Here is a 24,578-nt window from a genome sequence, read left to right as displayed (position 1 = left end):
TCTTTATGGCTTTGTCTTTTCTTTAAATAATACTTCAAAGTCTATTGAAGAAACAGCATAGATATTCTGCTTTAGGATCTAGATGACCTAAATGCATAGTTCTCTAAATGGTGCAGGGGAAAAAAAAACGGTTGTTTCTTGGGATCCCCCCTCCCCCTTTCTTCTCTTCCAATTCCTACATTGCTGCATTGCAGGACTATTATTTCAGATCATTATGCTGCATTATCCTACATAATATGGTTTGCAAAAATCAAATGGATTCTAATACTCTCAGTACCCACTAACTCTTGCTGTTGGGGTTTATTTGTGTTTTCTTCAGATGCAAGGCTGCATTAAAAACAAGCCTTTGTTCAGAAAATAAACTGGGAAGAATTGGAACAAGACAAATCAAATCTATCTGTCCGTTCATCCATCCATCCATCCATCCATCCATTTATCCATCTATCTGTCACCAGTAGATGGTGGATAGATGGATCCCCAACATTAAAAAGTAATTTACAGCTATTATTACAATTAGATTGGTTCAGAATAAGCCACACATTAATGTAATAAGCCATGCACCACTAATACAAGTACAATTCCAAATCTATATTGGTCCAGCATGATAGATTTTGGTCTGCAACGTTCCATGACTAGCACCTGCACACAACACATCTCTTATAGCTTTGAAGTCAGATAACCACTTCCTAGAGCCATGGAAAAAAATGTTTTAAGTAGGGGGAGAAGAATCACCAGGGTTGACCAGACTGCCTTTAAACATAGAAACATGAAAGTTAGATCTCTTTGAGATGTATCAAAATTGGAAGAACAAGAGCATGAGCTGGAACAAGTCAAATGGGATGTAGTTGGACTAGGTGAAATAAGATGTAAAGATGAAGGACCGCTTGACATCAAGTATTGCCACCTGTGTATTAACAGAAAATAAGTGATGATAAAACTAATGGGAAAATTCTAAAGGAAAGCATAATTGAATTCAATGAACTCAGATGAGTAACATACTTGTAAAATTGATTTAACACTACCTCTTTCAACTGATATAGGTATATGCAGCAACAAACAATCATAAAATGAAGAAATCAAAGAATTATATCAATTCAATTATATTCAATTATATCTGAATATGCAGAAATTGTGCCAGAAGAATCATTAGTTCAAAATCATTATGGGTCATATGAATACGAGGATAGAAAAAAAAAACTACAATTATGACACAATCATCAGAAATTTTAATTTTAGCATCAAAAAGTATGGATAATGACTAATAGGTAAAAGATTAAAAATATTTGTATCCTGAATTCTTATTTCAATAAAAATATATAACTTGAAGTGAGTTTGGGAAAGGCCAGATGTCAAACTTACCCTTCTATTCAATAGTTTACATGTTGTCCGATAATTGATTCATTTTTATGAACTGACCAAGTCAGTGTTGACAATGCTCAACACATTAAAACTCAGCATCAAACAGGAAAGGGGAAAATTGCTGCAAAATACAGCAGCTTGCTTTGTTTATCAAATACACTATCAGAAATATGTGTTTTGGCTGAAATTATCAAATAATTCTTCGATCTCAAGAAAATCACACAATGAAAACTTAACTGAAGCTACCTGCTATATAACTAAAACTTTGTAATCAACAGTCGGTGAAACTGGTGGTACCAAGAAACACAGTCAAAATAAACATATATTTATGTTGAAGACATTAAACAAAGGATACAGCAATAATGACAATGGAAACAGCCATAGTCAACCAACAATACTGTAGACCAGGGGTGTGAAACTCAATTTCACTGAGGGCCAAATCAGGGTTGTGTTTGACCTCGTGGGGTCAGGGGGCATGGCCAGGGGACATGGGCAGCTTGATGTCATTCATTGAGGCTCGTGATGACCTGCTTGGGCTCCGCTTTCACTGGCAAGAGGGTTGCAGGAGGCAGTCACGGCCAAAATGTGCAGCCCTCCAGAGCTGTTTTTGCTGGCAGAGGCACCACAGGCTAGTCCTTCACTGTTTCCAGGGCAGGCCCATGGGCCAGATCTAAGCACTCCGCAGGCTGTATATGACCTGCATAAGTTGACCCCCCTCTGTAGAGGATACCAAACTAAGAAAGACTATTTAAAAAGTGATGGAAAGTACAGTTGTCAGGGCTTCTGAAACAACATGGTGGACAGAACATGACTCTGGTTTTTGTGGAGCTGATGAACACGACTGGTATAGGAACCAGTGAAGGGATCAACTCCTCAGAATTCATGTTTGCATTCAGGAGAAGACAAGGATCACCCATGCTTGGCTCCTTACAAATTCTCCCTGTGAAGAGATCTGAAAATAGCATTCCCCAGCAGCTTTCAGAGATCTGGGGCCAGGGAACATTCATCTTGTCTAAGCCACATTCAGCACCTTTCAAAAAGACACTGGGCCCAAAGGTGGTATTCAGCAGGTTTTGACCAGTTCTAGAGAACTGGTAGCGAAAATTTTGAGTAGTTCGGCGAACCGGCAAATACCACCTCTGACTGAGATTTTACGGTATCCTTCCACTGCCACACCCACCAAGCCATGCCCACAGAACTGGTAGTAAAAAATTTTTGAATCCAACCACTGACTGGTCCTGATTATTTCCTTACTTCAGGAAACTACTCATTATTGGTTCCTTTGGAGTTAAACTCCTGAAAGACAAACTGTATAACACCAAATTTTCCTTTCATTCTGAATGAAAAAAACTCTAAGAAAGTTTAAGAGTCAACAAGAGAAGATTTAAGTTGGGGAAAACAGCAAAAGGAGGCCTAGAATGTTGATTTTGGAAAGTTAAGGCACTAGATAGACTTGAAAGAATATTTCCTATGGGGTGTTTAAAAATATATGAAAATCCTATATGAAGTCTTTGAAATTAATTGTAAGAAATCCTCTTATGGGAAAATTTTGTTGATTGGAAAATAAACAGATGAGAAGAGGAGACTGGAAGACTGGCTATGGGGAACCAGAAAGAACAAAGGATTATTCCTAAAGAAGACCAGACCCCATTATTACAATGGAGCAGTACTATTTGACTACTGAAGAAATTAAGGTTGTTTGAGATCAATTTACTTAGAAGTTACTTACAAGATTGTTTGATACTATAGCAGAGGATATAGAAGAAAAGATTTTATTGGATAAAAAAGGGACCGTGGCTGATTTGAATATGGATTGTAAGTTTTTAAAAATGCTCATTATAAAAGTAATGTGGAAAAAGATGTGATCTGAAAATGGACTTAGAAATGCCAGAATATAAGAGTGATATGGAAAATGATACCAAAATTTACAGATTAAACCAGCTATGGTAATCAAAGAGGACATACAAATAATAAATCAGGCAAGTGACTTGGAAAGCTTTATTACTTTGGATTTACAAAATGAATATGTAAAACCAAAGAAATTCTTTTTGGGAAGAGGCAAAGAGGAATTGCTCAAGTTCTTATGGAAGGAGAGAAAGATAAAATGATAAGACATTAGCTTGTGGGACATTACTTGACAGGAGTGAAGATCAAATTTTAAAAAAAAAGAAAATTCATGAACTGAATCTATTGTATGGGAGCTTGTGAAGCAGAGATATTACATGGCAATACTGAGGTTTGCCCATCATTGCCTGCACCGTTACATTCTGAACAACTTGGAAGTTTCCGGATGGTTCAAGGGTGGCCCACATTTAGGTTTAAAGACAATTAATTGAGATTTTAAAGTCTCAGAATTACATAAGGATTTTAATACAAACAAATTAAGTAGGCAAAGCTTCTTTCTGTTCTGTTTGGAAAACAAAAATTCCGCTTTTCCATTTTTATAGACTATGCTATCTTAGTTTAATGGTGGGAGATAGGATAATTTTCTTCCTACTCCTCCTTTTTAAAATGTATATTACAGTTTATATGTCCACATTTTTGCTAACTATGGGCATCAAGGTGGCCAACAGTGCTAACACTAAAAGATATTATAATTGAATTAAAATTAAAAGACTTAGCACACACAAACTATTATTTCTAATTAATCTTATTTTCCTTTTCTTATTGAAATCATGAAAGTATAGTTAGCTATTTCTCTCAATGTCAATCAATTAAGGCCCAATCTTGGTTTATGATAAAATCATAAAGCACCAAATTGAATGCGATGTCACCATAAATATATATATTTAAAGATCTTGTCCAGCATGATTATGTAGAGTAGTGAAAATGTTTTAACTTCTATTTTTGACAGAAGGTCATGTTATCCAGCTCCTCCACAAAGTAATTTTTAACTATAATTTGATTGAAACAAGCTAAAGTAATTTCAAATAAAAGGTTCTGAACTTGCTTTACTTAGTACAGGTAGCAATTTAGGGGTTTAAGTATAATATTAAAACTATTCTTAGTCCAAATGACAGTGATAGATTTTATTTCCTGTACAGAACTCCGGTGGCCCCCTAGTACCCTGGTTTAGGCAAAACAAGACACTATGATTAATCGGAGACTTCTTTTTGATTGATTGCTTAGTGTTAAGGAAAAGTGTTCAAATGCTCTGTATGTAGACAAAAGGCCTGGTTACATTTTAGCTTAGTAAGTCAAGATATAATCATCTAAAGGTGCAACTGGAGTTTGGGGGTCCCCATTTCTCATTAGAGTGACTGCTGTCCCTGCATTTTCTTATCAGATGACTCACCTCCCCCATTAAACAGAAAAATCAATTTTTATATAAGCAAGCAGAAGAACTTCAGCACAACTCATTAGAGGAGTACTCTTCTTGTTTATTGTATATGTACAAAGTATTCTCCTTATGCATTTTCTCCAACAACACTATAAAAGTCAACCTATCTGTTTATGAATGCTCTTATGTTTTTCACACCCACTTATTGAAAAGATTCCATTGAGTCGTGAGAAAAACATGGACATCTTTAAGAATTATGATGCTCCTGTTTTCTGTATCCTCCAGTGCTTTGGCAGATATGCCAGGAAGCATTCTTCTTCTATCACAGAGGGTGGTGCGCAGAAGCAAATTATCATTTAATCAAACTGACTTTGAGCAGTTGAAACCAGCCACTTGATGTTACTGTAATGAAGTTTTATTTCCTAACGTTAAAAGACTCCAGATGCAAAGATATTCCCTCTGGAAACTGCGTTAAAATGAATGAAATAAATAAAAACTCACCCACCCCAGACTCCTAAACACTTTTTTTGTTTAGAAGCAGGATTTTGTGTTTTATAAACTGCATACAGTCTGAGATCAAAATCATCAGAATGTATATAAAAACGTCCTTATGCCTTTTGTAGCAATCCATCTGACATATCTTATGGGTAAGCAAAATGGGAGCTTAAAAGTATGGGTCTGATATAGATACTCTATGTGTGTACTAATTTTTTTAAAAAATACTCTGAATTCAAATTAATGTTACTGTGTGAATTTAACAGTGGAAACTGTGACCTAGGTTTTTTTTAAAAAAAATAAAAATACTCTTTGTCCATAGAATTTAAAAATTCAAAAAAGGCAAAGTTGCTATTAAACGGAGTTCAATTCCTGGCGAGTACAACTATGCTGCTTTTTTTCCTATGTTATGCAACTGATTTCTCATTATTACTGGTACCTTCTTTCATTTTCTTTAATTCTTATAACACACACAGTAAGTTTTAAGATTAGGCAACTACAGAAATTATGTTGTTTAATTCTTCTGAATTTGGATCAATTAATATGGATTAACTGCTATTATTGAGTCTATCATCTGAACCTCTGTAACTGTCTGGTTTGGTTCTGCAACCCAACAAGACAGACATAGAGAGTAATTAAGACAGCAGAAAAAATAATTACTACCCACCTGCCTTCAGTTGAGGACCTGTATACTGCACGAGTCAAAAAGAGGGCTGTGAAAATATTTACAGACTCCTCACATCCTGGACATAAACTGTTTCAACTCCTACCCTCAAGACGACGCTATAGAGCACTGCATGCCAGAACAACTAAACACAAGGGCAATTTTTCCCCAAATGCCATCACTCTGCTAAACAAATAATTCTCTCAACACTGTCCAACTATTTACAAAGTCTGCACTACTACTACTATTAATCTTCTCATCACTCCTTATGCCCATCCCCTCCCACTTGTGACTATATGACTGTAACCTTGTCGCTGGTATCCTTACGATTTATATTGACTGTTGCCTAGTATGATTTGATTGCTTATTGTACCCTATGACTATTATTAAGTGTTGTGCCTTATGATGTTTGACTCTTGACGAATGTATCTTTCCTTTTATGTACACTGAAAGCATATGCACTAAGACAAATTCCTTGTGTGTCCAAACACACTTGGCCAATAAAGAATTCTATTCTATTCTATTCTATTCTATTCTATTCTATTCTATTCTATTCTATTCTATTCTATTCTATTCTATTCAACCTGGAGCTTCTGTGGCACATTTCATTTTTGTATGGTCTAGAGGAGGAAATCTCTAATTTGGCTGTCAAATATGGGTAATTAAAAGATGTCTGAGTAAAATTACTCCATGAATACAAAGGTTGAAACCCTTCACATATGGAAAAAAAATCCATGTTGTTTCTTTATTTCCACAAAGAAATAGAGCCTTCTATGTTTTTCCATAGCTGTCTGGGGAATTCTGGAAGTCCTTAAAGTTCACAAGGTTGAGAAACACTGCATGAGATATTGTCACACACACATTTTAGTTTCTCAGCGGTAACTTATGACTTTCCAAACCCATAAACTTGCAATATGTGATATACTAATGTCACTGCCTGAATTTCACCGTGTGCATCTAAACAAGTATTAGAAGTCTGGTGTTTAGATCAGACTTAATCTTAAAGTTCACTCAACTGAATCAGTTCATCCATCAGGATGATTCAGAGTGAAATGTTCTAAGTTTGTTGATAGGTTTATTCTTTTAAAAGGTACAGCACATATTCATATATTTAATTTAATTATTTACTCCTCTACAAAATATTTTTCAATGCCAGAAGCAGAGGTGGTATTCAGCAGGTTCTGACCAGTTCTGGAGAACCGATAGCGGAAATTTTGAGTAGTTTGAAGAACCGGCAAATACCACCTCTGACTGGAGATTTTACACTATCCTTTCCCTGCCATACCCACCAAGCCATGCCCACAGAACCAGTAGTAAAAAAAAATTGAATTCCACCACTGGCCAGAAGTAGAGAGTGGATGGAACTTCTATTTTCACAATATATTCCAACAAAAATAAGTCAGAAAGTTTCTAAAATCACTTGTGACTTCCATTTTTTTTAAATAAAAGCTGTTTTCTATAGATAGCAATAGATCTGCAGTGCCCAGGAAAAAGAACTCAGAAAATTAAACTCCAGATGCATGCATGGAAAGAGTGTACAACATGATTTTTTTAAATCTCTTGGAACTCAAGAGTACAGGTTTTTTTTTAAAGTCCTTTTGAACATAATATGTTGTTGGAAAATAAACTAAGATCGTATATGAAATATATCCTTGTTTATGCACTTCACTTGTTTGATAAATGCCAATACTTTCTATAGTTCTGTAGTAATCATCTGCTTTCAAACACAATCTTCCTTTTTCCAACAGGAAATAAAAGGCAAGGCTTAACATTGGTGTGAAAACAGAGATAATCAAAAATAGTTGTTTTTAACTTAGGTATAAATATACTCATGTCTCAGAGGAAATGCAGAAATGAACTGTAAAACATGGATAGTTAGAACATAATTGGATCAGTTATTGGGGTGTTTTTTCTTGCAATGCTATTTGAGTCTCCTTAGCAATTTGACATATTTAGAATCATGGTTACACAAATAACCCAAAATGCTGCATATTGTGTAATCAAAGTAACTCTATTTCAGTGATGGCTAACCTATGACACGCGTGTCACTCGTGACACGCCGAGGCACTTTGACTGACACGCCTGTTGGTATGGGGAAAACCTGCACATTTAGAGGCTGCCTGTGCTCTGCTCCAATCCCTGCTCCCTGTTTGTTGTGTGGAGGCATGGTGTCAACGCTGCCGCAAGATCTTTGCAGCAGTTTTAACCGCCATAAACTGAGGTTTGTCAGTTTCATTACCTCAGGAACGCTACAGGAGGAAAGGAGATCCATGAGGTTCACAGCCCTGTAAGGTGGCCTTCTGATCCCCAATCCTGCACCTGCAGCCCTGAGACCAGGGAAACGAGTTTCACAGCCCTGTGTGATCACCCCAGCCCAGTCTGTCATAAACATCGCAGGAGGACTGCACCACAACAACCAGACACAGTGCTCACGATAAGCAGCATCGGGTGGCTGTCCTGTAAATGCAATTAATACTAAAATCTGCATTTCTGTCTTTGTGGCTCTCCCTTCTTCTTTCCCACTGTAAAACGCTTGGATGTCTAGTCTGCAGCATTCAGCCCCTCTCCAGCTCCTCTAAGCTTTAATTGCCTCCATAGCAGCTCTTGCAGTTCTTGCTTCTCACCATCCTCACAGAGCACCATGCAAACCGCCCCCCAAAAATCTCCAAAACTTTTAGCTTTTTGAACTAATAAATATAATAAATATATTAAAAATATAACTCGTTCTTTATTAGGGCTGCAAATATTACCAAATTATTGATATTTCTTGAAGTGACACACGACCCAAGGAAGGCTACACTTTTTCCCGATTTTCGACACACCAAGCTGAAAAGGTTAGCCATCACTGCTCTATTTCCTCCCCTGGACAGATCTCTTAAATAGAAAAAAATATTTTTGAATAACAATGGATTTAACATACATATTAATGTATGTATGATTTACTACCACAAGAAACAGTGATGAAAATAATCATAAGGTGTTTTTAAAAAAAGATCAGATAGATGAGAATGATTCTATCAAAATACCCTTGACTACGAAATGGAATCTCTCCAATTCAGAGGCATTTTGTCTCGGAAAATGAATCCAATAGCAGGCAAAAACTGAAGGCTGTTGCTTTTATGTCCTGTAACCAGGCTTCCAAACATAATCTAGATGATCACTATTGACAACAGAGTATTAATGTCAATCAAAACTCTTCTTCTGAGAATATAAAATGGATAGTTGTCACGGAACAAGTCCCCATAGAAATCTTCAGTTCGAAAACTAGTTAACCCTCCTCACAAACAGAGAAAGAAGTACCGAGTTCTTTTAACTAAACAGAAGTGTGGGTTTTATATTTTCACATGGAAAAGTATGGAAGTAGAAAGAGCAGACACATTGGCTGTCTAGTGCAATCACTTCCAATAACTCTCAGCTGTCTAATATAACATCGTATAAATATATCCACATATCAATTTCCTCAAGAAAGGATCAAAAATTATTTTCTTATAAAAAATATTCGAGACCACCTGATGAAACATTGAATCACTACATTTCAAGTCAAATAAGTACAGGGAGTCCTTGACTTACCGCCACAATAGAGCCCAAAATTTTTGTTGCTAAGTGAAGCATTTTGCTAAGTGAATTTTGCCCCATTTTATGAACTTCCTTGTCACAGTTGTTTAATGAATCACTGCAATTGTTAACTGAATCTGGCCCTCCCACTGACTTTTGCTTGTCAGGTCTCAAAAGGTGATCACATAACCCTGGACAGTGAAATCATCATAAATGTGAGTCAGTTGTCAAGCGCCTTAATTTTGTTCTCATGACCACGAGGATGTTGCAATGGTTGTAAGCGTGAAATGGTCATAAGTCACTTTTTTCAGTGTCGTAACTTTGAACTGTCACTAAATGAACTGTTGTAAGTCAAGTACTAACCTGTAGCAAGCAAATCCTGAATGGGCAAAAATAGGTATTTTGGACAACAAATCTAAGGGTGTTATAAATTGATAAAAAAAACACCATTCTCTTTTGCATGGTATTTCTTCACATAATTGAGTGGGCTGATTTCACAAAACTTAATATCAGAGAAACAATTCCAATAAACATGTGATCACTAGTAACATTTATTTCTGGCTCCTGTTTGACCAGAGACTGGTCACCAGCTTCATTCTGGTAATACAGGTTGTGAGCTCTTTGGAAACAAGTTTAAGATTCATCTCAAGAAAATGTAAAATGTGCCTGAATGTAGAAAGTCCAAGTTGACACTCAGAGACGAATCCAGTGGTGGGATTCAAATAATTTAACAACCGGCTCTCTGACCTAATGATTTCTTCCAACAACCAGTTCACCAAACTGCTCAGAAAGTTAATAATTGGTTCTCCCGAAGTGGTGCAAACTGGCTGAATCCCACCACTGGACGAATCCATATGTCTACCCTTAGTAATCTACCCATAATCCAGTTCCTTGGATAAGTTTCTGTAGACTCAAATGACACGTTTGTTACAGTTCAATTTCCCAACATGTTTTCCTGTATATTATTTATATAGCAGCAGCTCTGTTAATTTAGTCCAGCTGCTTCAATTCTGAATTATTCTCTCCTGAAACATTGATACTACTGTGTTATGATGAGAAAACACTTTGCCAAATGACTCCCTATTCTGCAAAGCAATTCCAGAGAAAAAGGCCAGCTTTCAGAATATTTAAAAAACAATTGCAAAAACAGAGAAAGAGAATGGTGGAACAGAAGACTAAAATAGAATGGATCACACTTCACTTGGAGGATTTCCCTTACACCAACAGCATGCACTCATTTGCAGTAAATGTAATAAAACTAGAAATAGCAGCCAAAGTATATTGAAGACCTGAAAGAAAAACTCACTATGTATTTCCTGGTTATTTTTTGTCGCTGCTGTCAGCTTTCTTTTGGGCATGTCCAAGCTGATGAAACCTTACTGTGTCTTAAATTTATTTAAGTCTATCTGTTGCAATCTTTTAGTGGCAAGCAAATTTAGCAGTTGTAGCTCAAATTCCCTTTTGTAATATTTGATGCGGAGTTTTGGCCAGAGGTGGTTCTGACCAGTTCTGCAGAACTGGTAGTGGAAATTTTGAGTAGTTCGGAGAACCGGCAAATACTATCTCTGACTGGAGATTTTACAATATCCTTCCCCTGCCACGCCCACCAAGCCACGCCTAAAGAACCGGTAGTAAAAAAAAATTAAATCCCACCATTGCTTTTGCCTATTCAGTCTCCTCTGCCCAAATCGTTATAGCCTTGAAATGACAATCAATAATTTGAAGCTGCTATTTAGACAGTAGACAGATTTCCTGTTCATGCAAATTACAGCTTCATAAGAAGAAACTATGTACTTTTGGATCAATACAGGGCATAAAGTTTTAAATTCTCCATCCCGTTCGCAAAAAACTGAATAATGATTATTTTCCACAATACTAGATGGGCTGGTAAATTGAAGCCTTTTATTGAAGGTATGCTTAAACCTAGTCTGTCCCATTAAGGAAAGTAAGTTTGGAATGACCTGGACCATATTAATTTACAATTACGAAAAAGTCAATTTTGAATACTTCTCTTCATTGAAACCAAAACCAAAATATCTTTCTACCCCAAATTGAACAATAGTCGTCCCAACAAGAAATAAAACTGCAATGTTTAATTTGTTAATCTATTGAATGAACACCAAAATTTGCTCCAATCTGTCACAGATTTTTAAACAGACACTTGCAGTATTTATAGAAATGACAAATGGCAAACACACTTTCTTTCACATAAAAAAGATACAAATGTTGTTCCATTAGTTGTTTTCTCATGCACATAGCTGCATCTACAGAGCATGATTTTACTGATGAACAAATGCTCTTATATCTACCCTCCCTCCTTGTATGGGAGTTATGAAACAGTCAACATGTCAACAACAAAATGCTTTTTTAAATCATCTCTCACACTTCTGCAATTGCATCTAGCACTGTGATGCTAGAATGTATACTGTAGCAAACTATTACTGAAGGTAGAAGTTAGTGTTCTCTGTATTAAACACATATTTTTAAAGTCATCTAGCTGCTTATGTATATTTATTACCCATAAATGTGATATAATATTTTACCATGTCATTGACATGAGCTAAAGGTATCACTTTTTAAAACAAAGCTATGAAAAATAAAATTTACAATGGCAAGTGAGACCATATTAATATAAACAAAATTCTTAAATCTAAACCCATCCACATCATTTTAACTTGGTTTTACTACAAAAAAACATAGTGAGGTGTTAAGTTCTAACCCCAAGCCGAAAGCATAAGAGGATGAGACAAACGTCTTGTGATGCTAATAGAATGCATCTATTTCAGGCCTGTCAAACTGGCGGCCTGTGGGCCAGATACAGCCTGCACAGGCCACTCCTACCCCGATTCCGCAAAGGCAAAAAAACATTGCAATACATCACGATATGGCCTGCGATGCAAGCAGGTTTGACACCCTTGCCCTAGGGTGACACTGAAGTCCTCTCAGATATCCTATATTTGAAAAGCATTGGGTAATGCTTTGGATTCAGTTGTGGGAAAAACAAAATAATTAAACACACATAAACAATATAGTGCAACTGAGGCTTCTAGTAGTCTGTCTGAAAAGAAGTAACTCCAGCCTTACACACAGTGCTCAATAGATATCCGGCCTAATGCCTGAGGTTTTTCAAGGTCAGGCTAACAGATTAGGTTCATGCCAGGGGGATGCTGTTCCATAGTGTAGGCACTGTGACAAAGAAGGCATGTCTCTTGATTCCTGATAGAGGTCACTGTTTCAGAGAAAGGATTCAGAACATGCCTAACTTGATCTGATGGGACAAGCAGAATCAAAGGCAGAGAGTCCTACAAACAATATGAGCCTGTGCCATGTAGGCTTTATGGGTGATAGCTAGCATCTTGAATGGCACCTGGAAGCCTACAGAAGCTGCATTCTGAACTAGCTACACCTTTCTAATCCTCTTCAAGGATCACCCTACTGCAATAGTCCGACTGAGTTGTGACTAAGATGTGAGTGATCATGACCAGAGTCTTTCAATCTGGTAGCAGACATATAATGAATGTTTACAAATGACATTCTGGCTATGACAAACATTTGCTCCTTAAACCCAAACTGTGAATCCAAGAAGACATTCATTGCTTATCAGTTGTATCATAGTGTGTGCCATTCTATCCAGAGTCAAGCATGGAAAATCTCCAGATCCAAGAGGCTCTAAAGCAGGGGTGTCAAAGTCAAGGCCCACGGCCCGGATGCGGCCTGTGGGGTCCTTAGATCTGGCCCGCGGGGCCATCCTGGAAATATCAAAGGACTAGCCCATGGTGCCTCTGCTGGCCAAAATGAAGTTTTATGTAGGAGACCCACCAAAACCTGTGCCTCCCACTCCCAATCTCCTTATGCTGGTATACCATGTTCCAGAAGGGCTAGGCTGGACATACCACCCACATACCAAGCCTGCCAAAGGTCATTAACAAATGTGATTCATGCCTTTGAGTAATCAGTGTGAAATATGAAAATATGACTGAAATGAGATCCAAATAACCCACTCCCTCCAGGGTTCTCTGGCATTGTAAGATTACCATCTTTTCAACAACCTTCTCTGAGGGAGGGTTGAAAACTGGACGAAAGCTGTCCAGTTTCATTGGCTTCCTAAGAAGCGCAGATCACTGCTTTCTTTGAAGTTGGCAAAACTCTTTCTCCAGAAGCATTCACCAACACAAGGACCCAATCACCTGTCATCTCCTGGGAAGCCTTGAGCAACCAGGAGGGACATGGATCTAAAACACAAGATCAGAGCTCAAAACCCAAGATCCTGTCCATTTCATTAGGAGTAGCAGGATTAATATTTCCTTGTTAACTAAGTATAACATAATTCTGTGGGAGCTGCACAGAAGAGATCCAGTTCCAAGCAAATGCAAGTGACTTAATCCAACAAATGTTTCGGACAATTCTCCCAGGGGACCTATAAAGCCTGACTTGATTCCTCTTTACTTAGAAGAGACTGGGTCACCCCAAACAGGCCTCCCTTTTGGAAATGTATAAAAAAACCACCTGAAAAATAATAATTGTTTGCTGCTCTTATCACCATAATGTAATCCTTAAAGATGTTTACCTGTACTTGGTTGGATTCCCTCTTTGTTTTCCTCTAATAGTGCTCTTGGATCTCATACCATTTCATTTCTCAGAATTCCTATGAAAACCAAGAGGTCTCCACACAATCTGATCCAAAGCCATAGTCATCGTCTCTTTCCAAGAAGAGTCTAAGGCCTTAGTTGAATCATAAAATAGCATGGGACAACTCTCTGTTTGAAATGCAACAGGGTCTATGAGGCACCTATGACAGGTAAGACAACCAAGTCTCCCCCCACCCACCCACCCTCATGATGGGTGAGGGCTGAAATCTAAAGTTAACAGAGAGCGATCTAGCCAGGTCTTCTCAAAGTGAAAGTCTCTGGCTAATCAAACATCTAATTTCAGATCTCTAAAGCAAGGAAAAGGAATCCACTCCTGCAATAAAGGATAACTTTATAACTAATATTTTCACAGTCAATTATTGTGGGATGATGAGATGTTATTTTTGGGGGGGTCTTAATCAAACCAGAGGAATACACTATTCTTTTAAATTTCAGTTTGCTATCTCCTCTCTATAGAGGCATTATTATGCAATGCACAATGTCAGCACTGACAAGAATGTTTGTTAAATTTAATTAAAGATATTAATTTTGCAAAGAACAAAAATCACTGAGCCAACTGCTTCTCTTTTTTTCCCCAGATCTCCCTTTGGAAAATTACCTTCATTAGCACCGATTCACTGAGCTTCTCCCTGTTGACAATTTTTATAGCGACCTTTTGACATGTTACACAATGAACTCCCAACTTCACAAGTCCTGCGGAATAGAAAGAGAAAGAACACTGGTTAGAGGCATATTCACTTATATGGCTGTTGACAACTGCATCTTATTCAAAAGTCTTGAGTGTACACACACACACACACACACACGCTTTTATTGGCCCTGCTTCCTCACACAATAATGGATACTTTTAAAATGTGTCCTGCAGAATCAAGTATAAAAGTGCCACATTTAACTTTTCCTAGAGTTTATGCAGTTTAGTTTTCCCTAATCTACTAGATCAATCAGAATATTGGAGTGTCTAAATTACAGTATTTGGGTCTACATATTTTTTCTTAATCTATGATAAAAGCTTGAAACAGGTAATAATATTGGAATATCTAACAAATCGTTTAGTGCATATTAAAAGTAAGTTTGGCATCTTTATTTGAAAGCAAGTCATACTGAATTCAATCTGCAGGACATTTTATTAAACAATTAAAGTTTAATTATATAGAGAGGATCAACTCATTCTTTACCTTGGTTTTCAAGAGCTCCAATTATCAACAAAATTGCATAATTATTTCCATCATCCATAATTTGTAAGAAAGCCCCCGTCTTAGCATCCTGTACTTATCTATTTAAGCCTACAGATGTCTTTCAAAAGAACAACCTAGCTAATTCAGGGCACCTAGATGCAGAGGAGTTATTTAGAGATACAAAACATCAGTGTGCATTGCCATTTTTTTTCTGCATCAGAAAAACTGAATCAGTGTTCTCCTAAGACTTAGGATAAAAATTCAAATGGATTACTCCTCTGGATTACTGCAATGTTTAAAATATAGCAGCATGAGCAGTCTTTGGGTCCATTGAATGACCCATGTTCATGAGCGACATTGGCTAACACTTTGATTCTGGTTGCAGTTCAAGGTGTTGGTTATGACCTATAAAGCCCTCCATGGCATAGGTCTAGATTACTTGATGAACAATCTCATCCTGTTAGGACGAGCCCGCCCTACACATGCTGGCGGAGGAAACTTGCTGAAGATCCCATTGGTTAAAGAACTCTGAGTGATGGGATCCAGGAGAAGAACCTTCTCTGTGGTAGCACCAGCCCTCTGAAACATCCTGCCCTCTGCCATGAGATTTGCACCCACCCTCTTATCCAGTGATGAAATGCTACCGGTTCGGCCTGGTTCGACCGAACTGGGAGCAAAAATCACTACCGGTTCACCTGAACCAGTAGTTTAAAAAAAGCTCCAACAATCAGTTGAGAGGAGAAAGAAGAGAAAAGTGCAGGATCAGTCCTCCCACCCGCTCCTGCACTTTCCTGTTCTTTACCCTCTCAGCTGATTGGCATGGCAGAGCCTCAGCTGGTGTTTGGAAAGCTGTGGGCACATGCACACGCACGAACTGCACGATCACAGAACTGGTAGGTAACCTGGTAGAATCCCATCACTGCTCCTATCCTTCCACAAGGCCCTGAAAACCTGGCGCTACTGGTTGACCTGGGGACCCAATAGCAAAGTACCTCATTGGAGGTGGCTACTGGATTAATTAACTGAATCTACCTTTCCCCTCCACGTCCTGCTCCCCCTGGGGCCATTTTCTTTCATTTCATATAATTGTACTTCCATTGTTTATTTTTTATTGTTTTATTCCTTTGCTATTGTTATGTTTTCTTTTTTCTTTTATTGCTGTAAATCTCTCAGAGTAGCCCCATAGTGAGATGGGTGGCAAATAAAATTATCAAATAAATTTTGTTTCCTCCCAAATAGAAATGGATATTCTATTTTAGGGAACCTTAAAAAAAAAAACAACTCTTTAAAATATATCTATTCTCTTTTTTTAAAGAAACACCACCACCATAATAAACCCTTGGATTATTAAGATTATTATTTTGGATAGGTAGGTGTCTTAAGGTAATTTGAGAATTATAGTCAGAATTTGGAGACAATGCCAAAGAAGGAAGGAGAATAAATGCCAGGGATTTTTTTCTTTTCATAGTCCAGTGTAATTTCAGCTGTTCAAATAACAACTGCACTAATTCCGTGAGCAGAAAAGAACTAAGGCTCATCTGCAGGGGGCACTCGTGAACACTTTGAACTGCTGGCAGTGAATTAGGTTATTATTATTATTTTTATGCCATTGCTTGAAGGGGCCATAAAGGCAACACTCCTGTAACTTTGTCCATAACTGCAGCCTCCCTACAAAGCTGTCACTACAGGAAGGCACTTTTTGCAAGAGCTGAATTAGCAAAGACAGCAAATGTCAATTGTGGGAAATTCTAGAACTCAAATTCTGGTAGCTGTGCACATGATCCAGAACTTGACTCTTAGGACCAGATCTTGATAAATTTCAAAGCAGGAACAAATTGAGTGAGAGAATGAAAAAAAAAAATCACCAACACCATCAACACATATCCTGAAGGATGTCTGCCTGCTCACTCATTCTGTCAAGGTGGACACTCTTCAGGTCCCTTCTTGAGACAATGCCATCTGATGGGATCCAGAAGGCACACAATCCTTGGAAGGATCACCTCTCTCTTCCAGCATACAGAAAGATATTAAAACCTGCCCTTTTTCCTTGGCTGTTGGGGCCAGGATGATGGGAGTCACTGTGTGGAGGAAGGTAACAGATGATCTACTAAGGATTTGTCTTAACTTTAATTGAATGTATTTCTTTTTGTTTATTACTTCTTCCTTTCCTTCATAGGTAAACCACCCAGAACTGCAATTGTTCAAGTTGGAGGAAAGGGGTGAAATTCAACTACCTCGGCCCACCTCAGGAGAGGTGGTAGGCAGAGGTGGTATTCAGCAGGTTCTGACCAGTTCTGGAGAACCAGTAGTGGAAATGAGTAGTTCGGAGAACCAGCAAATTCTACCTGACTGGAGATTTTACAGTATCCTTCCTTTGCTACGCCCACCAAGCCATGACCATAGAACCGGTAGTAAAAAAATTGAATCCCACCACTGGTGGTAGGGACGATTTGAATTGGTAAAAAATCACCCCTGGTTTCTATTACTATTATACCAAGCCAGGCCCACAGAACTGGTAGGGAAATTTTTTGAATTTCACCCCTGGGACAGAGAAAGGATATACATTTCTTACAAAAATAAATAACCCCAGATCCTAAACTGGATAATTTACTATAGCGTTCATGTCAACTCGGCCCTTTTATCTTCCTCTCCCTGAAGACCTTTGCCTTCATTTCTCTGTTGTGGAATGTACAATCTTAAGAGTGCAGCTTTGTATTTCAGCTGTTTAGTGTCCTGTTAGGATGCATCAGTTTGAAAAAAGAACACGATAATCTCTTCACAGAATTGCTTAGGAGTGGAAGACTGTGATGATTCAAATTCATAGAAGTTTGGGCTCTGTAATGCAACTCTAGACTGTCAAAACCATTAACCATTATTGTTCAAATCAATAATCATTACTTAGATCTCAACGTACTCTATAACAATGGCTACTTTCCATAAACTTTCATTGTATTCAGTTCTGTAAGAGCAGCTACTCTGTGAAGTCTTAAAATAGTCTGATATCATCACTTTGGAATATACAGTATATGAACTCTGAGATACCACACAGCTCCCCAATTCTATCAATATGCATCCTGGTTTTAAAATGTATTTCTTAACTCCTTAATACAGCAGCACGTTTAAGTTTCTTTTTAGAAACAATTCAAGGATCAAATTTACTCGGTGCTGAAACTGTTATCGTTTTGCAATTCAGGACTTCAGTTTTATTTCATTATAATGTTCACAAAATTATCAGGTCAATTCACTTAAATATTTATTTTGATAGAAACTTACTTACTTACTTACATAGTTTAATGAGAATAACATTTCTAAATTGTTACTGCTTTCTCAGATATACTTATCTTGCTATAGACTAAATTGATCAAGTGTTAGTTTTTCTGACTTAACTAACTCTAGAAATTGAATTACAAATCACCAACACTAAGTGCAGCATTGTTCTGTTTTGAACACTCCCAATGTTGTAATATTTAGATCAGTGGTTTTCAACCTTGGTAACTTTAAGGTGTGTGGACTTTTTCCAGAATTCCACAGGCAGCATTGTCCACATATCTTAAAGTTGTCAAACTTCAAAAATGAGTTATTTAGACTGATTAATTCTTAACTTCTTTACATATCAACTATGTCACTACTTTTTTTTCTGATTAACACCTAAATGCTGTATATTTTCTTCGTTATTCCCCACCAAAACCCTGACTCAATGATCTAGATGGCATATCCTCCTGTCATCTCCCACATACCCAAGAGCAAGGCTGAAGAAACATCTGTTATCTGGGACAGAAAATACATATGCCCCCCCTGTGCCAACATTAGCTTAGTTGATAAGTTTCCTTTGATCTCAAAACACTGAGTTTCACTAGATGCAAAGCTTATAATTTTAGGTCAGGAAAGAAAAGGTGGTGTGGGCGTGGGAGGAGGAGGAGGACAGGATGACAAAAGTGAAGCTAACGTCATCTTTTCATTTTTAATGAAAACCTGACGAGAGCTCTTGGGTCTCTTCTACCAAAAGAAATAAACCCCAAGTAAGCAGAAAAGGAAAGACTGGCTCAAGAACAAAACAGCAGGAGGAAATATTCAGGAGATGCACCTGTTAATGGCACCCTGACAAATTCTATAGATGGTAAATATTCCTACACATAGATACTTAAAAAGATATAGGGCATTATTGGGAGAGAGTACACTCTGGAAGTTAATAAACAGATCCTACATATTCATTTAGGGAAATTATTCCTGCAAAATAAACATGTTTCAAGTTGTAACTTATATTCTGTTTGCTCTGTAAATGCATTGAAGAAGAGGCATAATCTTTCAATATGAAGGCTAGTGAGCTGGCTCACATTCTGGAGGTAAATGTTGAAAGATAGACTGCACTTAATACATGACAATTTCTTTCTTTTTATTCCCAACAGTCATATCGATTAATTCCTATATTGTACATCACATACAAACTGTTCTCACATTTTTTTTCCAAGCCTCAAATGAAGCTGTTTTTTAAAAAATGTACGTATAAGAGTGGCTTTGGCTATCTGGTGATCCAAAACTTCTGGGATAGCTTTCTGACAGTCCTACATAAATTGTTTGACAGTATGTGCATTTGTGTAAATATAAATAAGAGATGGGGAGAGAAGTCTTCTATAGCTTATAAGTGTTGGAACAATTCCCAAGATTTGTATGGAAGTTGGATTCTAAACCTTTTCTTCACCATGGATCCCCTTTAAATACCTTTTATGGCCATGGACCACCAAGACTTAATATTTAAATCATTACATTTCTTTAAGATAGATCCCCCTGTGATGACATCATGCCCCCTCCGTCCACAGACCACAGGTTGAAAACCACTGGTCTAAGTCATCACACTTGGAAAGGCTGCCTACAGGGTCTATCAGAGCATTCTCAAATCACAAATATAAAGCTGCCAGATAATAGCACATTGTCATAGATGGTGAAATAAGCTTCCTGTCACTATAGGGAATGCTTTCAGAAAATACTCTCCAAATGTATGCTAACAAGGAACCAAATTTCAGCACTTAATGACTTAAACTCTCTCATTGTATATGGATAATAATGTTTACTTACTTGTCTCCAAGGGACACTACAAGGATTGATTAATTCTCCCAAAGAATTTTAAAAAGGAATATTAAATCTGATGTTAAAGCAAGCATTATTACCAACATTACAATGGAATTTAATATAGGGAAGAAAATTAAGGAATGATAATATGCTTTAACACTACTGTTTTGTCGAACGTTCAGCAATATACCATAATTATCCTTTGGGTTAACTGTTATCTTTTTTATAAATTTAAAGTCATTATAGCCATAGAAATCAAGAATTCCATTGTACATTAAAACCAATAGGATGAACTACTTTTGTCTTCTAATTAAGCCAATGTTTGTTTGCTTAAAGGAACTGTTAGCTATAATTATTTTGCATAAGATTATAGCCTGTTATCAAGTGATACCCAAAATATATGTTGTTGTTTCTAACTGTACACAAGGATAGATCAAATTTCTTTAATGGACTAATGAAAGTGTTCCACATTTTAATGAGGCAATTTTAACCACTGGCTCATCCATGCTAATATAACAGGCTGTTCTTGGGAATGTTTGTAATAATTGTTCTTAAGCTGAATATCAACTTTAATTACAGACTTATCTAACCAAGCAGTTTGGTGCCTTACTTGAATTCTTACATACTCTGCCTAAGCTGAAAACAATAGATAGATAAAGGCAGAGGAATTGGTTAATTCCCTTTCCATTGCAGGCATAGGTACACACGTGCAAGCTCTCTTCACTTACCACCCTTCACTCTAGAAAACAGACACAAATCAAGCTGACTTCAGACTTGACAGCTTGCTTAAAATCAACTTGAAAGGCTTCTTTCAGTGTCATGGAAGGACAAAAGAGCTAATTCTAAGATTACTACAGCTAGTTACTGAAACCCAACCAATCTTTCACACTTGCTTATCAAAAAAGCAATCTAGACAGGACAAAACAAAACCCAACAACAACAGGACATTGGGGGGGAAATGAAATATTGTGGCAATAGCATATACAGTAGATCTGGCTTTCGGCAAAACCAAGCTCCTGTTGGGGGAAGAGAAAATTATGACCTCACTGTCAGACGGGAACAATCAGGACCACATATTAAGTTCCAGTTAAGCTGATTTATTGCTCATGCTTATACACAAGAATCGAATCAGTTAACAATCAGCACTAAATGGGTGCTAGATAAGCATTAATGGACTTGGATCGCATGTGGAAACATAATGACTCTAGGCTAATTCCTCTCTTGACTCCACCCTCATATTCTCCTTCTCTTATCCTGTCTCCCTCAAACCTCTTGTTCTGATCACTTCTTCTGATGATGGTATGTAATCTATATTTCAAGTTTCAATATGTTTTTGGAAAGGCTTTGTCCCAGCTGTATAAAGAGGCAGTACAAAAAAGTATGCATTGATTGTATATATTTTCCAGTGCTTTTTAAAGGAAAATAAAGACCTGAAAATGTAATAAATATCAGTGTAGCAGCTATAACAATAGCCAATCTTCTTGGTACATGCTACGGGTAGGAATTATTTCTTTCCAAAGGGCCAAGTCTTCACTAGCCCTTGGAAGGCTAGAAGAAGCAGGGCCACCTTTGTCTTGAATAAGCAAGGCAAATCTTCCAAAATAGGGAATATTCCCACAGAGAATGGCTGATTTGGAGACCCGTCCCAACATATTTTGTGATAGGAGAAGACCTTTACTAGATGCTTCTGAGTTCTGGGTAGACATAATTTACCTGGGAAATGTAATATCTTAGATCAGGGGTTCCCAAACGTGGCAACTTTAAGACTTGTGAATTTCAACTCCCAGAATTTTAGGATTCTAGAAGTTGAAATCCACAAGTCTTAAAGTTGCCAAGTTTGGAGACCTCTGTCTTAGATATTCAGACCCCAAGTCATATAGGATTTTGTGGATAGTGAACAATATCTTTTACTGAAAGGAGAAACTATAGTAACCCATCAGTTGCTCTTACAGCAGTGTAACATGGCAATATTGAGACTGTTCAATAAACATAACAGCTGCTACATTTTCTGTGAACTGCAGTTTCTGGGTGAACTTCGAGGACAACCTTTTGAGGGGAAAACAGGAGCTACACTTCTGCACATACATAAAGGAAGAGGATTCCATAAAAGTCCCTGGCATGGAAGGGTATGAAAAGCTATGAAAGGGTTGAAAAATTCTGAGTTAGCACAGAACAATACATCTGATTCGGTTGAACCCTGCCTGGCAAGAGTGTGAAGCTATAGATGCATGGAGTGTCAAGATCAAGGACTTTAACATCTTTAGTTTTGGATGGGGTGGCACTACCCCAGACAGATCTGGTCCACAACTTGGGTTTTTTTGTAGATTCGCGACTCCTACTTAAACAGCAGTCACAGCTAAGAGAGCTTTTGCACCCAAAACTAGTTGCAGCCTTTCCTGGATCAGGAGTCCCTGTGCTCAGTCACTCAAGCCCTAGTCATCTCATTTCTGGACTACTGCAATGTATTCTCCTTGAAGAGCATTCAGAAGCTACAGCTAAATACACATGATATACAAAAAACAAGAGTAAGCTATAAGAAAAGCAGATCATACACATTAACTAACCCATCATACATGTTCACCAAGCACTGCAGGATACTGTTATTTTTACTAAAGTTATTGCTATTGCCATAGTGCAAATTTTTATTTTTATTTATTTTATTTATTTATTTTTGTCAATTGCTTACAAAATAATAGGTGTAAGTATAAACATAGTTATGAATACATGAAATGGATACATATAAGAAAAATAAAAAAAGAAACAATAGGACAGGGACGGTAGGTACGCCGGGTGTGCTTATGCACGCCCCCTACAGACCTCTTGGGAAAGGGGTGAGGTCAATAGTAGACAGTCTAAGGTTAAAGTTTTGGGGGTTTGGGGAAGACACCACAGAATCAGGTAGAGTATTCCAGACATTGATCACTCTGTTGCTGAAGTCGTATTTCCTGAAATCAAGTTTGGTGTGATTAACCTTGAGTTTGTATCTATTGTTTGCTGTTGTGTTGTTATGGTTGAAGCTGAAGTCCTACCATTGACTGGTAGGACATTGCAATGTATAATTTTATACACTATACTTAGATTGGACTGAAGGCGGTGTAGTTCTAGGTTTTCTAGGTCTAGAATTTCAAGTCTGGTGGCATAAGGTATTCTGCAACAAGTAGTGGAGTGGAGAACTCTTCTTGTGAAGTATTTCTGGACTTTCTCAACTGTGTTAATATCAGATATGTAATGTGGGTTCCAGACCGATGAGCTGTTTATGAAATTGTTTATTTTTATCTATATATATAAAAGCAAAATACCATTCATGCAGTGTCACAAAATCTCCAGAACCGTAAAGCCCACAAACTTGAAATTTACCATGTATGTTCCTCGTGGCTTCTAGGTGCTCACTAAGAAAGGAATTTTTGAAATGACCAACAGAGCATTAGTATTTTGTATATTATTAACATGCTCTGATGCTAAGGAGTTCTACTCCCCTCCCCACCTGAAAAGAAATAGGTTCCAAATGCAAAACACAAACAGAGGAGAGGAGTTTCAGTTTCACAGCAGCAACCAGCTTTAGTACAGAACAGTTGAGCTAAGCCACGCCCAGGCTCCTTGCTGTCCCCTTCTTGCTGACACAGCAAATACTGTTTCATTTTTCCAAACAGCCCTCAATTCTCTCACACACTGACAGGACGCTAGCCAGATGAATACCAATGGATTCTGGTAAGCAGAGGAAGAATTTTTCCTCCTTATTTTCCACCCCAAACACTAAACCCGATCACATAGTTTCGTAGAGAAGCACGCACACACTCACACACACTCACACACACTTCTGGAGGAACCTATAATTTTTAATCACACTGGACCAGCTTTAACCTCTGAGAAAAAAAACAGCACAACTCTTATCAGTATTGAGTTCCACAATGAAGTCCTGTCTACCCACCCTAAGCACTAAAGAATGGAGGAATCAAAGCCTATCTGTAGGGTTTTTTTTTTCCCCAAGGCTCATTAATCCATCCTCTCAGGTAGAAGAGAGGTGACAGGAGAGAAGAGAGAACCCCCTGACTGTCTTTCTTTGGTAAGCTATCTTTGAGAAACATGCAAGTGTAATTAGGTCACATCTGTATAACAAGCCCTGCTGTGCTGTCTTGGTCTAGTGATCAACTGAACAGGATTGATGCAGTGCAAAAGAAAAAAAAATCATGGGAGAAAAGGACCTACCAGGGAGATTACACCTCTCATTTTCTTTTAATTGATGTTTCAGTCCTGTTCACTTGCTCTGTGTTAATTTACACTCACCCACCCCCACCCCTTACCTACTCCCATGTCTGCCTTTGAGGTTTTTTTCC

At 37.6% G+C, this 24,578-nt stretch overlaps 1 protein-coding gene across 12 annotated transcripts in view; it reads right to left on the bottom strand.

The window, feature by feature from the left end:
• BRSK2 (BR serine/threonine kinase 2) overlaps positions 1 to 24,578 on the bottom strand; it is a 460,906-nt gene that overhangs the window by 218,315 nt on the left and 218,013 nt on the right. For all 12 annotated transcript variants that reach the window (XM_087920981.1, XM_087920982.1, XM_087920987.1 and 9 more), the window contains exon 2: positions 14,601 to 14,695. In XM_087920981.1, the coding sequence (XP_087777107.1) occupies positions 14,601 to 14,695 (95 nt within the window). The remainder of the gene's footprint in view (positions 1 to 14,600; positions 14,696 to 24,578) is intronic.

The sequence above is a fragment of the Pseudonaja textilis genome, chromosome 1 (assembly GCF_049901715.1).
Source record: "Pseudonaja textilis isolate UNSWEBS1 chromosome 1, rPseTex1.2, whole genome shotgun sequence".
Lineage (NCBI taxonomy): Eukaryota > Metazoa > Chordata > Lepidosauria > Squamata > Elapidae > Pseudonaja > Pseudonaja textilis.
This window is presented reverse-complemented; position numbering and strand designations above follow the sequence as displayed.